At 38.3% G+C, this 16,136-nt stretch overlaps 2 protein-coding genes across 4 annotated transcripts in view; one reads left to right on the forward strand and one right to left on the reverse strand.

Moving 5' to 3' along the window:
- Positions 1-39: 39 nt before the first annotated feature.
- pdk4 (pyruvate dehydrogenase kinase, isozyme 4) lies at positions 40-11,791 on the reverse strand. Its single transcript, XM_056741005.1, has 11 exons — positions 11,420-11,791; positions 10,939-11,080; positions 5,524-5,595; positions 5,201-5,385; positions 4,880-4,969; positions 4,287-4,364; positions 3,552-3,628; positions 2,322-2,420; positions 2,129-2,239; positions 1,849-1,962; positions 40-1,725 (listed from the first exon to the last, which is right to left on the reverse strand). The coding sequence occupies exons 1-11, from the start codon at positions 11,535-11,537 to the stop codon at positions 1,582-1,584; spliced, it is 1,230 nt and encodes a 409-aa protein (XP_056596983.1). The 5' UTR covers positions 11,538-11,791; the 3' UTR covers positions 40-1,581.
- A 293-nt stretch (positions 11,792-12,084) lies between these two features.
- LOC130415446 (cytoplasmic dynein 1 intermediate chain 1) overlaps positions 12,085-16,136 on the forward strand; it is a 55,282-nt gene continuing 51,230 nt past the window's right edge. Inside the window, exons 1-6 of one of the 3 annotated variants that reach the window (XM_056741168.1) lie at positions 12,117-12,184; positions 12,274-12,358; positions 12,634-12,820; positions 14,395-14,508; positions 14,627-14,741; positions 15,439-15,526. In XM_056741168.1, coding sequence (XP_056597146.1) covers positions 14,401-14,508; positions 14,627-14,741; positions 15,439-15,526 — 311 coding nt within the window. In that variant the 5' untranslated portion in view covers positions 12,117-12,184; positions 12,274-12,358; positions 12,634-12,820; positions 14,395-14,400. Of the gene's footprint in view, positions 12,185-12,273; positions 12,359-12,555; positions 12,821-14,378; positions 14,509-14,626; positions 14,742-15,438; positions 15,527-16,136 lie in introns of those variants that run through there. The other 2 variants (XM_056741169.1, XM_056741170.1) reach the window with 2 other exon arrangements.

The following is a 16,136-nucleotide window of genomic DNA, read 5'->3' on the forward strand; positions in this document are numbered from 1 at the left end:
TTAGAACCAAAAACAAAGTGAAATGAAAAACAAACGGCATTCATTTTCTCATTCATTGTTTTAATAGTACATAAACAGACCCTCAGCATTGAATCTATGAGGATTGCTCAGTATCCATTATTTCAGCGAGGCAAACACATAGTTTAGCTGCTCTCTAAATACAGAACTGTGGATTGAGAACATCAGAAGCAGCGTGTTTTAAAAGGACGGAAAGTGATCGAGTTCTCCATGACAGCAAATGAACATTATGAGGTATGAACGAGAACACTACACTTTAAATGTCAGTTGTGGATTATAACAGGAAATGTCCAATTATCCTTTTTGCTGAGTTTCACTCAAAAGAGCGAACAGCCATTGCCTCTTTCAGTTCCCTTACAATTCATTCAGGTCCTTCACATTGCATTTCAATAGCTACAAAAATACACATACACAACAACAACAACAACAACAAAATAACAACTCTCTAAAAAAATAACAATCGTCACCATCCTGATACAACACAGAATTAAAAATAGGACATTTATCTTTGAAATGCGAATAAAAATAAAGAAAATATTGCCATCATGCTTGAAACCTAATAAACTATAATTATAATAAAATAGGAATCAGTAATTCACTATGATGATGCATGTTGTTTATCACACTAAACACCTGAAATGTTCGGGCAGAAGCTGTTGTCACAATAATCATACATTTTACTCTTTGTTAAAGATCAAAACTGTCTAATCCATTTAGCCACTTCAATACTTGCCTTATTCAGTTCTAAGTGACACAATTGAAACTATTCGGTTTTCATAATAAGATTATAATGAGTTCTGTACTGGGAAAGCCATCAGTAAATGTCAGTTATGTTACGTGAATGTTACGTCAACGTTTTTATTAATACTTACAATGTTTTATTAACCTTCGTATTAATATTTTTATATGCATGTATCTAATGTTAAATGATTTGATGCCACAGCATCACATTTTCACAATCAAAACTACATGGAGTTGTTAGACAGTAGGTCTAACTGTTACAGGAACATTTCTAACACCGCAAAAAGAAACAATAGAATATACAATGGTTGTCATTCTAAGGCTTGCATTGTGAATGCATTTACCCCCAAGGAAATTACAACAGCCTTGATTACTTTTTATGTATTTGTGTTCCTCCAAATACATTATGCAAATAACTTGGCCCCACTGCCTAAACCACAACCTCCAGAACACTTACAGTCTCAGTTTATCTGCCTTACAATCCGTGGTAATGTGTAGGAATCGACACATGCTCAAACGACCAATCACTTTCAGCAGTCCATTGAAGTATCTGACATCACAAATGAAGTGTTAAAATATTTTCCCTATTATAGAGAAACTGAACGTGTTCTCTGAAAACTCTAGTGTCAACGTGAGAGATGGAAGACAAAAATGCCTTGTTATTAATGCTTTAACATTCAAAAGGTCAATAATCAAACCTTTGATAACACCATGCTTCTGAAATACCTGAATAGTCACGAACATAGTTATCCTAAAGAAGGTCTCCGCAACATACACTGACCTAAAAGTCCCTATTTTTGTCGTATGAGCTTTCCCTCGCTCTCAAACACTGTACTCGTACTTTCCCAGTTTCTTGGGTTCCCTGCTCGGGATGCACCAGTCATCTGCCTCCATACTTGTTTGATAATGTCTTAAAGCTGACTTGTTGAAGACAGGCAGCCTTTCAATTGATTCTGTAGATAAGGCCTGTTTTCAACAGAAAACGATTAATGAAACATTCGATGATTGTATGCACACTGTATGAGTGACGCTGTGCACTTTAATAACTCAAAGTTTTGTCGATTTTAAAACAGGAAGTGTGTAAAATACCTTTAAATATATGACTGCCGCTGTGCCATATCCCTCCATGGAGTACAGCTGTAGGTCCCCCTGGAAATACTTGGCATACAGGCGGGAGATAGGAAGACCGTAGCCAAAACCAGCCTGTAAAGAAACAAAGCGAGCAAGAGAAAAAAACGTTACGATTAAAATCGGGTGTAAACAAAAAAGCTGTTGGTTATTCGGCTAATTTGTAAGCCTGTTAACTCCCTTTCGCTCTACAGCATCTGCCCACACTTTGTTTAAATATCCACCCAACTGCAGCTCTTACCAGTGGAGCGTTGCGGGTATCTTCCGCCACAGGACTCGGTGCGGTTGAATACATGTAGCTGAAAAGTCTTTCGATTTTCCTCAAGGGAACTCCTCCTCCTCTGTCAGACATCTAATATGACACAGGAGACATTACAATACATGTTTGTGTCCTCATTGCTCCGTGTAAAATGATACACCGTAACAGAGCTCACCTTGATGGTCAGGTCTTCTTTTCCTAAAGAAACTCTCACTTTGATGGGTGGGAGATGTAGGCTGTTTTCATGGGTTTCCACAGTTGCTCTCATTGCATTCTGTTATGGAGAGAAACAACCTTATACATTCAGATGCATGTGTGTTTATCACAAACACGCAATTGATAGCTTTAAGAGTTTGTTCACCTAAAAATGAAAAATCAGACATTACACATCCTCATATTGTTCCAAATATAATTGTATCCAAAGTTTATCCAAAAATATAAAAAGTAATTTAGTATAATAGCATTGTTGGTCACTTTCCATGCGGGTCTGCATCTCCCATTTGTGACCCTGGAGCACAAAATCAGTCATAAGGCTACATTTTTGAAGAAATTGAGATGTATACGTCACCCGAAAGCTGAATAAAGTTTTCTATTGTTGTAAAGTTTGTTAGAATAGGACAATATCTGGCCCAGATATATCTATTTGAAAATCCGGAAACTGATTGAGATTCTCAATAACTATTTAGAAAATGGCCTTCAAAGTTGTTCATCAGATGCTGCGTTTTCCCCCACAAAAAATACGTTTTGATATATTTACGCTAGGAAATTAATGAAATATCTTCATGGAACACAATCTTTACTTAATATCCCAATGATTTTTGGCATAAAAGAAAAATGGATATATATTGCTCCAAATATAACCGCGCGACCCATGACTGGTTTTGTGATCCAAGGTCACATTTTACTCCCTACATGTCAAGACACGCGTGGAAGGTTTGCCATCAATGCACTAAACATCCCTGGTTCCTTCATATTTTCTAAGCAACTAAGTCATGCAAAACCTTTCAGTTGAATTTAATAGAGGAAAGAAAGTCGTTCAGGTATGGCTCTGTAACAACACCAGGTTGAGTAAATAACCTGATTTTCATGTTTGAGTGAACTATCCCTTTAAAACCTTTTGCGTTTACGTAAGTTTACTCAGAGCCGTTGAGCGAAACAGAGTCGCGACAACTGACGTTATCCATTAAACAACCTATATCTTTACATGTGTTAAAAGTTCACCTCATTAGGTATGTTTAGCAAAAGCTCCATGCGTTACTAGTAACTTCCGGGAACTACCGAGAGGCTCCAAGAACCGCAATTGCTGTGAAAAAGGAGTTCCATTGGAGTTAATGGAGTTGACGCGACTCTTTCTCTCAACAGCTGAGTGTACTGTGTAAAACACCTGGAGATTGATTCACAGTACCTTGAAGAGCTCGAAAAGCATGTGGTACAGATGAGAAGGCACATAAACTATGTGTATGGGTTCGTTGGGTCCATTATCTGCAAAAAATAACATTGTAACATGCTTGCCTACATTAACTCACAATAAAAACGTATACATTGGCCCGCCACCACATCTCCTCCGGTAGATAACAGTATGGTGGCTAATTTGTTACTGTGTTTTGGTAAAGCAGGTGACCAGTTGCAAACGGTGCTTCCTGAACCTTGTAACGTTCACCTTGCTTGACACACCAATACAGTGCTATTTAAACATCTGAGAGATAAGAGAAGGTGACTGTGCCAAGATTTTGCTATTATGCAACTATTTACACAGCTTGGATCAATACAGGTTATATAACAGTTTTGTTTTGACATGCTGACAGAAAAAAATTCTACCATCCCACATGCTGTAACTGATTCTAAAGTCTAATTCTAGGTCATGATATTGATAAGACATGTACATTATAAGCTAAAAAAGCATAATGACACTCCAGCCATGTGTTACCCCACACAAGAAAAGAATGCCCATAATGTCCACCACCTTTGCACCATCACACAGTGTTATATCTTTAGATTCGCTTGAATCAGTTGTTGGTAAATGACAGGGCAGAGACAGCCGCTGCACAGTTCAAGCTTTCTTAAAGGTCAGGACTCACCGCGCACTACACACACATAGAAACACTGAACTGAAAGTCTGAGAGAGAAAAGTCTTGCTCACAGGCCACTTGTTTGATTTCCACTTCGGGAGAGGTCAAATAGTACTGATCGCACAGCATCTTGGAACTCTCACAAGCATCTGGAATGAGAAGGAGATCGAGATTTATTCCACAATGGGCCTACGACAATGTTTTCCACTACGTCAAAGGGATAGTTGTGGCCCTTTAGTAATGAAAATTCTGAAATTCTGTAATCATTTACTCACCCTCTTGTCATTTTAAACCTGTATGACTTTCTTTTAACAAAAATAAAGACATTTTGAAGAAAGTCGAAAACAGAACAGCGAAAGCACCCATGCAAAACTAATGCAGGTAAAGGGGGTCCAGTAAACAGCATTCTTCAAAATATCTTCTTTTGGGACTTGCAGAAGATGAAAGTCATACAGGTGTGAAAAGAGAGGAGGGGGAGTTATTGATAAGAGAAATTTAATATTTGGGTGAACTGTCCCTTTAAGATAGGCAGACAAATCAGAAAACACATTCCAAGCCAATTGAATGTGGAGCAGGCATTTTCTGTGCCTCTCATTCAGAATTTCATTGGCTTTCATTGGCATAGTAAAACGTGTTAGATGGGGAAAGTTGCATGGCTAATTACCTTTTACAACCTCCACGACGTCACAGTTTGGGTCGATACTGCCGATGTGTTTGGGGTGGGCTGGATTGGTGCTGCCATCAAAGATTAATGCTGAGATTAAACACATTGAGTTATAATTACATTTGAACTCTGAACAATAAAACTCACATATTTAACACAGTATTCTATATTATGACTGGACATGGCGTTCATTTTTTATCAAAATCATCATGTTTTATCCCTGCAAAATGACAATATGCTTTAGATTATCGAATACTCCATTACATTCATAGCTATGAGAGAATATGCTTGTTATTTGGCGACAGCTTCCAGAGCACTTACTGTGCTGATTCATCAGCATGCGTGTGGAGATTCGGCTCATGTAGAAGCGATCCAAAAAGTACTGGACGTTCTGATTGGTCACAGGATCCACGCCAAAAGCATCCTTGTACTCTAACACACCCTGTGCCATTGTGGGCATCACGTTGTTATGTCTGTTCCTGACATTGATCAGCGTTTCGGTGAACCTGAGATACACGTTACGGTGTTATTAGAGGTCACTGAATGCAGGCTGAAGCCAGGCTAAACATTTATGAGCTAAATATGTGTAGGATTCCTCGAGGACTTTGGACATTTCCAAGAACAGCTCTTTATATCGTACTTACCTTGTCAAAACTTTTTTATCATTGGGATCCTTCTCCAGAAAGTCAACGAGTTCCATTAGACTCTGTGCATACCTGTTTTTAAGAGCAAAAGATGTTGTTAAAGGGATACTTCAGCCAAGTATAAAATGTCCCCATGTTTTACTCACCCTCAAGGCATCCTGACTGAATATGTAATTGATTAATCTTATCTTATTGATTTTAAACGCAGTGTCGTTGTGTTTGTTGACGTGATGGTTTCGTTGTTATTGGGAGATACTGGGACGTGTGTTCTGCTGAATTCTCTTGCGTGATTCAGACGAGTATTTAAGTGTGATTAACCACCGCGGCAGTGGTCGCGTGCAAGCCTCATCGCGTGAAGACCGAAGAGCGTAAAGACCTGTGTCTCTACCTGCGCGACTCCACCGAGCAAAAACACAGACAAGGTACTTGAGTATTTCACTTCAGTTCACATTTTCTGCACCTCTATTTGTTCTCTTCTTGTTATTCCTTATTCCCTGCTTTTTACTATGTGTTTTCAAATCCCTACTGTCACTACAACTCGTAAATCACTGGTATCACTTAGAAGGCCACACAACGCTAATAATCTGTGCACTCTTTCAGAATCCAGAACACCCTCAACTACATTTCCCATTGTTTTATGGAACTGCTAATCTGCTGTAAACAAAGCAGATTTCATCACAGCTATTGTTTATACAGCTTATATTTACCACTTACTGAAACCTGGATCAAACCAGATCACACTGCCCACGCATATCAGGGAGGGGTGGTGGAACCGGCCTACTTATTCCTAATTACTACAAATTCGACAACATCGCCTTCGAGTTTCATGCTGTTACTGTCATCCACCCTGTAAAAACTCATGATGTAGTCATCTATCGTCCCCTAGGTCAGCTTGGACTTTTCTTGGAGGAGTTGGATGCACTTCTGTCATCCTTCTCTGAGGATGGTACTCCTCTGGTGATACTTGGAGACTTCAACATCCACCTTGAAAAACCACAGGCTGCTGCCTTTAACAACCTGACTGCATCGTTTGACCTTAAGCAAGTCCCCACTTCAGCAACCCATAAATCTGGTAATCAACTTGATCTTATCTAAACACGTTTCTGCTTTCCAGTAGCAAGTGGTAAGAGAATTGTGTTAACAAAGCAAGGTTGTGGGTCCTCTCAGGTAGGTCATTTAGAGTATCCAGGAGAGGTAGGGTCTCTGAGTCCCAACATCTCGACACAGGGGTGCCTCAGGGCTCAGTCCGTTGCTATTTTCTGTATACATGAAATCCATAGGCCCTGTCATTCGGAAACATGGCTTTTCCTATCACTGCTATGCAGATGATACACAACTCCACCTGTCCTATCAGCCTGACGATCTGACTGTTTCTGCATGCATTTCAGCATGCCTATCCGAAATCTCGCTCTGGATGAACGACCACCACCTGCAGTTGAACCTTGCAAAAACATAACTGCTTGTAATCCCGGCCGAGACAAAGACTCATTACAACTTCTCCATTTAACTGGGCTCATCAACCATCAAATCTTCCAGAAAGGCTAGAAATGTGGGAGTGGTGATTCATCTTCTACAATATTAGAAAAATGTGACTCTTCCTATCAGAGCATGCTTGGCAAGTCCTAGTCCAGGATCTTGTTCTGTCCAGACTGGACTATTGCAATGCGCTACTGGCTGGACTTCCAGCCTGCATAACCAAACCTCTACAGATGATCCAGAATGCAGCGGCAAGTTTGGCTTTCTGTGAACCGAGAAAGCACAAGTCACTCCTCTCTTCATTCAGTTACAATGGCTTCCTATTGTCGCTTGCATCAAATTCAAGACTCTGCCCCTGGGCTACAAGACCACCACTGGTTTGGCACCCCCTTATCTTCACTCGCTAATGCAGTCGTATGTACCCTGCAAACGAACAACGTCTTGTGGGGCCTTCCCAAAAAGGTAAAAAATCTCTCTCACGTACCTTCTCCGGATCAGTTACACATATGTAGAATGATCTGCCCAATGCTACAAGATCTGCAGATTCTGTAGCCATCTTTACGACTCTTATGAAAACACATCTCTTCAGTCAACACCTGACCGATCAGTTCTGTCTTCTATTTCCTTTCTACTCCTGAAATAAAAAGCTCTGTATACTGTGGTAGGCTATATGAGACCAGTCTTTTTGATTTCACTTATGTTTTTTGTTGTCCTTATGCTGTCCCAATTGCATACCCCATCTGTAAAGGGCTGACTGCACGCGCAACTCCCCAAACGGATGAGACGTTTATACGTGACGCGTTCGCCGTTGAGATATGTTTTGAAACGACAGGGGGCGCACAAACGAAATCGTCCTGTAAATCCGCAGGAAGTAGAAGAAAAGTAGGAATTTTACCGGAATTATGTCAGATCATTCAGAATGGCGTCTTGCGAGCAGCTGCTCGACAAGGAAACGTAGGAGATTTTGTGTTGTTGCTACTATCAAAAAAAAGGGCGAAAAAGGAGATGGAATGTTCGCCCACTGCATGCCACAAAACGTGGAGATGGAGAATACATTGTTCTTGTGAAGCAGATGCGTGTGATGGACGGGGAAATGCATTTCGAACTATTGTTTGTTGATTTAATACATTTTTACATCAAACTTTTTGTTCACTCTTTCATTTCTGTGCATAATGAAGACACATTTCTACAAATTGTTGGTTAGGGACTGCTAAATGTACATTGCCATAGATTTAATGTCTTTGCTCTTTTGACCTGTTCTTATATCTTCTCATTTTATATAACAATGTTGATAAATATTGTTGTATTCTGAATACAATATAAAACAGACACATTCATCATAAAATATGTGTGTACAGGCGTACCAGTTCAGCCAAAATCTCTTAAAAGCTTTCATGTTGACTGCGGCGCCGCACAAACTGTTCGCTCGAGCCGCCACGCGAAATGAGCTCGCGCTCACCCAAAGCGAACTTCGCGAACACCGCTATGACATCATATTTGGCGCGCGCACCCATGCGAACTAGCGAATGCATCGAGTATAACCAGCCCTATAACCAGCCCTATAGTCGCTTTGGATAAAAGAGTCTGATAAAGACTAAATGTAAATGTCTTCTTGAAGAATAATGCAGTCGGAGTTATAATACCTCATATTCTTTTTCTTCCTAGCGGTAGAATGGGAAAAACAAGCCTCTGGTTCACGCGCAGACGAGGGACAACAAACGTTAGACATAAAAGTTAATAGAAAAAATTGCCCCCATTCACTCACATCGTTCCGCTTTAAGTAATAGGATACGTGTTATTATAACTTTGACTGCATTATTCTTCAAGAAGAAAGTCATATTCAGTTAGGATGCCTTGAGGGTCGGTAAAACATTGGGGACATTTATTTCTTGGCTGAAGTATCCCTTTAAGACTGTGTGAGCAAAATACAAAGGGAGGCATAGAAAAAAAATTATATTTATGCACATTTGATGTTTAGTTTGAATCTTTGATGACCACCCTGTGTTCTTTTGTGTTCTCCGAAAGAAATAAAGTCATTCAGGTTTGAAATGACAAGAGGATGAGTAAATGACAGAATGTTCAATTAAGTGGTATTTACTGTAGCTACTGATCCCATTCATATTGCCATCAGGGTTAATGATACATTTTGGCAGCTTGTGATTAAATGGCATTGCATTAAACATTTTATGGATGAAGTAAATCAAATCCACCTATGGGACACCGGCAGATGTAACATATGCATCATGCACAACAGCCTCACGACACGTGACACAATGAACATTCTGTAATAGCTGATATTTACATGAGCGACTGTTTGGTGTCATTACACCATTTTAAGTATTTGTTTATATTACAGCAAGACTAAAAATGTTACAGCACACACATGTTTATGTAGAGTGCATGGCATTTGAGACTGCATAGCATTAAAAGTTAACTTTACATAGCTAGGTCTTTAATCTAAGCATGCACGAATCATAAATTCTTGGGGACAGAGACTACAGAACAAACAGACAATTAGCAAAGAAGTAGGACGTGCCAATTTAGGACGAACATTGTAAATGGTAAAAATGCCTTTCACCATTTGCTAACTTAATAAACCAAGGACAGTCTTAAATAGAAACTTTCATTATTTTAAATAATGACTTGAGGCATTTTCCTCAAGCAAAGAAAATGTTTAACCAAGCAGCACACAGTTTTGCTGAATAAATCACTGTGTGACACATTTAAGATTGAAGAAATGTACAATCCTCTACAGTTTTCATAACAGCCTTTGAATGAATCCAGCAAGTCAGCAAAAAATAACCATTATACATAATGTCTTTAATTTCTACATTTTTTTGTTATGCTGTTAAGATACCTTGAACAGAAAGCTTTTAACTCCAGATGACAAAAAGACGGAAAATGTCGCTTCATGTTTGGGTTTACATTACAAATCATTCTGTCCTTCCAAATTCCATTCAACGCTTCAAAACAAAGTCTATTCTTACAAACTTTCCATGAACAATGAGCTATTTATATCACATACACGTAGTACATAATATATGCGTTAAATACTGCCAATCCTTAAATAAGGTTAAAGACTGCAACCTCTTAATATTTTTATTACCAACGATTATTCAAATCATTTTTGTAATATTAACCTTCCAGTAGATGCAGTATTTCTCAAATGAATCAAGGGTTTACAATCAATTTGTTTACATAGGGTTTAACAAGTCAACTATAACAGATCTTTACTTGACCAATTCATTATCCACAGAGAGATAACAGATTTCTTTACAGTTTTTGTCAGATAAACAGACGGATGTCAGAAAGTCGACTCAGCATTTTGTTTCCTCCATGAAGTAAATACCAATGAACTTTGACCTCAGGTTCAAATTTCAGTACCAGACATAATTTATCTGTTAGAATCAAGTGTGAACATAATTCCGTCTACACAGTTTAAACAAGCCACAATAGAAGCAAAATGATCAGAAATGCTGACGAAAGTTGTTGACATCCTATTTTTTTTACCAGGCTGTCATCCATGTGCTGACTCTACACCCCTTTCCTATCGACTCGTCTGTTTCTTAATATTATGGTACAAAAATCGGACCACAAGGAAGGATATCACTTAGTCTGGAAGTTTTTTTCATCTTAAAAAGAGTTCACACAGAACCTGAAATTCTGTCACCGTTTATTCACTCTCGTCTCTATTCGAAACCTGTATATGACTCTTTCTTCTGTGAAACGCGAAAGAAGATATTCTGAGAAATGCCTCAGTGGTTTTGGGACCATACAATAAACGTCAATGTTGATCGGTTACAACATTCTAAAAAAACATTTCTTGTGTTCTGCGCAAGAAAAAAGTCATTCAGGTTTACAAAAGGGAACAGGACACGGTTGCCTATCTGGGGAGTAAAATGTTTGAAACGGTCTGTATCTTTGCAGTTCAGTTCTCACCAGCTTTGGAGCAGCTTCAGTGAAGGGGTGCTCAGCAGTTTGTCTGGGAGGAAGTCGATCTCCTTCATGATGTTGGCTAACCGGACAGGAAGCTCTTGCCTTAAAAACTTGAAAGAGGTCTTCTCACAGGCATTGGCAGATCCTGCAAGCAAGATGTAACAATATTAACAAACACTGATCCGTCACGTGATTGACATTCACTAAATTCGCGATTCACAATGAGCCCAGTGAACATGATTGGTGTGTTGCAAAACTACACACGTGCTTAAACACAAGAGTACCAAAAGCGTAACAGTTGTGACAAAAATATGGTAACATTGCAGTGCAGGACAGATGGTATAAAGATCAGGCAGAATCTGGATGTTTATGTTAATAATTATGATACTGCGCACATTAACATAACTAGGTAATACAATTATTTAATTTCAGACAATGTTTAGATGTTGTGCATTAGATCCATATGATCAGATAAACGACTTACCAAAGTCAATGAACTGCTTCATTGAAAGTGGAGACGGAGAGTACTTTGAAAATCTGTCCACTTGTTTTGGTATGTTCAGCTTTGAGCTGCTCTGAAACAAAACCTGAGCAAACCTCATGGTGGTCTTCAAGTTCAATCCAAGGTTTATGAAACGTCCTCGATAAGTTATTGTCCTGCTCTCATCAGATCACGCAGCTCACAAAGTTTGACATTCTGCAACAGCTGGTGACTTTTATTACATTTAATAAAATCTCCGTGAAAATGCGATGCAGTCCGATCGTGGGATGAACAAATCCTCGGTTTAATTTGTCATTGCGTCAAAATATCCAGCCAGCAAAACAGGGTACAAACACAACACAAGGGTGGGAGGGGGGACTGTTACTCCTCTACTCTATGCATAGAGCTATGGTTATAGATGTTTATTAAACATATCAAGTCCTGTTTATCAATATTTTTGGAAAATTACAAAGATTCATGAGACTATGTAAATTACGATAGTCCTGTAAAAGCGATGTACGGAATAATTTGTGTTATGCCGTTCGTGGTATATTCAACATGAATAATTGTTCGCATCTACGCGCTGTACATCTATAACCGTATGAAACTCGGCGCATGCGCACAGCAGAAATAGAGCAAAGGTCTTTGGGAGTAGGACTGAGGAACTCATTTTTAGTGATGTTTTAGTGGTGTTCCGCGACGGAACTGAAAGCACACATGAAGTACAATTTATTCATTTTTGGGAAAACCATAACGCATATTTATTTGGTAGGGCCATCAATAGATACGTTCTGGTGCCTGTTCAATCATTGAGCTAAATTCTGTATTACTTCTGTACTTTGTATTCTTGAGTGTAGATCCATCTAGTGGTGATGAAGCGACTGACATTTTAAACGGAAATATATAATGTCATTATACCAATCTTTTTTTAATGCTGACCATGTAAGTGTACTTGATTATTTGTTCTCCCATATTTAAAATTAGCTAGAAATCGAAAGATACATTAAACAGAAATTCTCTACGGACAAAAATCAACAATGTTAAAAAACAACGCTTGCGTCTTTAAATCAAGTGTCTACATCATCCACTGGGTGGCACTGTTGCTATGGATTAATTCATTTTTTAATGTTTAAAGAAAGATGAGATAGATGTGAGATCAGTATCAACCTGAAGGTGGCAAGGCGTCACTGAGCATCTGTATTTCCTTAAAAATGTAGGCCATTCTCAGTAAATACGGCTTGACTGTGTTTGCCAACACCTCCATTGCATTTCTGAAGAATCGCATCGTGTAGTATCAAGCTTGTTTTAATGCAAGGGACATTTTAAAGCTGAGGCCAGTTTGTGCAGAGGACCAGTGACACAGCATATTCAGAGTGGACGCAGCAGCATCCACACGGGGAGCAGGTAGGATGTGTCATGCACACAGGATGCTTGTTTCTCATAGATATGTAACTGTGAGGTCTTATGCGTGCATCTTGTTGTAATAATGTGGTTTTTATTATTGAACAAGCTCGATAACTGCTTATCGGTTGTGAAGTCATCTGATTCTCTTAGTACCATTGTTAGCAATAGCAAATAGCTAGCATCATTTGTTTGCTTACACAAAGTTTAATGGCATCAGTGAAATATGACTGATATTTAGATGGAAGTTGGCCGTGAATTATTGTAATTAAATTGGGAAATGGCTTCTGTCATGATAACATGCAGGGCATCATATGATACATTATTACTCAATGTATACATAATCTTTCTTTCTTTCTTTCTTTCTTTCTTTCTTTCTTTCTTTCTTTCTTTCTTTCTTTCTTTCTTTCTTTCTTTCTTTCTTTCTTTCTTTCTTCCTTCCTTCCTTCCTTCCTTCCTTCCTTCCTTCCTTCCTTCCTTCCTTCCTTCCTTCCTTCCTTCCTTCCTTCCTTCCTTCCTTCCTTCCTTCCTTCCTTCCTTCCTTCCTTCCTTTCCTTTCCTTCCTTCCATAATTTTTTCATTCCTTCCTTCCTTTTTTCCTTCCTTTCCTTCCTTCCATCCTTCCTTACTTTTTTCATTCCTTTCCTTCCTTCCTTCCTTCCATCCTTTTTCCATTCCTTCCTTCCTTACATCATTTTCCATTCCTTCCTTCCTTCCTTCCTTTTTTCCTTCCTTTCCTTCCTTCCTTCCATCCTTTTTCCTTTCATTCATTCCTTCCTTCCTTCCTCCCTTCCTTCCTTTTTCCTTTACTTCCTTCCTGCCTTCCTTCCATCCTTTTTCCTTTCCTTTCCTTCCTTCCTGCCTTCCTTCCATCCTTTTCCCTTTCCTTCCTTCCTTCAGTCCTTCCTTCCTTCCTTTTTCCCTTTTCCCTTTTCCTTTTTCCTTTCCTTTCATTTCCTTTCTCTCTTTCTTTCTTCCTTCCTTCATTCCTTCCTTCCTTTTTCCTTTCTCTCTTTCTCTCTACCTACCTACTGTAACTGTTCTTTAATGTTTATTCAAAAATTCTATTGTTGAAATAAAGCAATTTACAATTTTTCTTTTGATTCCCCTTTATTTTCTATTTGTTAGTATTTTAATTTATTTAATTCATTTCATTTAAATAATTTTAATATAATTTTTGGACACTTTTAATTTTCTGTGTAGCTCAATCCGGTGCCCCAGTTTAAGCCTTTAAATCAGGCACAAACCAAGGCACCTTCCAATAGTGGGTTGCCACACCGCTGTACACAAAAAATATTTTATTTTTTATATTATAAATCAAACTCGTATCATCAAAAGAGCCATAAAGATAAATAATAAAGAGAAAATAATTCATCTTCTGATTTTAAATAAGCAAATATGTAAGGGATTGCTGTAACTTTAAATGGACCTTTAAATGTAATGTTGGTCTGTTTACTAGATGTTTAGTAGATTAGCTAAATCCTTAAAATTAATGTTAAAGTTGTTTAAAATAGTTTCATCAAATGTACACAGTGATGGTTAATTTGAATTAACAATATAGTGTCCTTCTGTCGCAGGACAAAATGGCCGATAAAAGTGACTTAAAGGCCGAACTTGAGCGCAAAAAGCAGCGCCTCGCTCAGATCAGAGAAGAAAAAAAGAGAAAGGAGGAAGATAAAAAGAAAAAAGAGGTAAGCTACCATTTTAATGATTTTTGGTCATACATATAAACAGAGCTTCATTCAATATGTGTTAAGAACATAACATAAATATCTACTTATGTAAATTCTCATCTGCACACGGTAACAGTCAGAGACACAACAGAAAGCGGAAGCTGCCCCTGAAGATTCAGATTTGGACCGTAAACGCAGAGAGACCGAAGCCCTCCTTCAGAGTATTGGAATCTCACCCGAACCTTCATTAGGTACAACACACAGACCTCTGGACCGGCCTCAAATATCTGTCTGTAGAACCGCCATCTCATTCAACAACTCCTGCCTCCAAAACACATCAGAAAATAGCCTTTTTAACTTGCCAAGCCCAGTCTGTGTAATATTCTGGGTTTGGATTTCAGTGGAGCTCTAGCTTCATGACTTTATGACTGGGACGTCATCCAAACCTCTTTTTCTGTGGGCTATTCCCAGTCATTTTTTGTCTCCTGGTTTTGTATTTGATCCTTTCTTACCACACTCTACCTCCCACATTACTTCTCCTGTCAAAATAGTTTTTACTAATGTAGTTTCTGAAAATTAGCTTGCAGAATAGGTTTTTTTGTTTGTGTATCTGCGATGCAAATCTCCGGTAACAAAGACACTTTTTTAATGATTCGAGACAAACAATGTATGGCCCTGCATGACATACACTAGTAAACAAAGAATGTCAGTATATTTTTAATTGGTTATACATTTAGAATCTATATGAATGTCCCCCTCCAAGATATTTTTAAAACTGTGTTCTCTTCCACCATTGCCATCTAGTGGAGAGGAGTCTTTATTACAAACAAACAAAAAAAAAGTATTTTCCAAAGACCATAGATCTAATGGATCTAATAAGGCTCTTAAGGTTAGCTCTATTTTAATTATATTTAATAAAATATTTTTTGCCTTTTTACCTTTTCATAGTCCCGACATCTATGTCCCCATCAAAGTCTATGAGCACGCCCAGTGAAACAGGCAGTCAAGACTCTGTGGATGCGGCTGCAGCTGGAAGGTATTAAACAACCTCAAATCTGCATATAACAACACTTACATTCACATGAAAGTTGAACATTCATGATTTCATTGGATTGAACTATTACTTACAAATAAAAGTTCAGTCAATGAAACCATTGTTAAAAATAACATGCTATCTCCTAATACATATTAATTGTTTGTAGTCTGTTTGTGTAGAGAGAACATAAAATAGTTTAGAAAATTCCTATCACCCAAAAATGAAAATTCTATCATCATTTACTAGCTTCCAGTTGTTCCAATCTGTATACATTTCTTTGTTCTGATGAACAGAGAGAAAAATATTTGGAAGAATGCTTTTAACCAGACAGATTTTGCCCCCCGTTGACACCCATGGTAGGAAAAATTACTTTATCATTTTTTTGTTCTGTTGAACACAAAAGAAGACATTCTGAAGAATATAGGACAGCAAACAGTTCTGGGGCACTTTTGACTACCATTGTATTGTTTCCTATTTTGGTAGTCAACGGGGGGCAAAATCTGTCTGGTTATAAGCAAATACCATTCTCTTTGTTCATCAGAACAAAGAAATTTGTACAGATTTTGAACAACTCGAAGGTGAGTAAATGATGACACTATTTTCACTTTGG

This window comes from Triplophysa dalaica, chromosome 25 (assembly GCF_015846415.1).
Source record: "Triplophysa dalaica isolate WHDGS20190420 chromosome 25, ASM1584641v1, whole genome shotgun sequence".
Taxonomy (NCBI): Eukaryota; Metazoa; Chordata; class Actinopteri; order Cypriniformes; family Nemacheilidae; genus Triplophysa; species Triplophysa dalaica.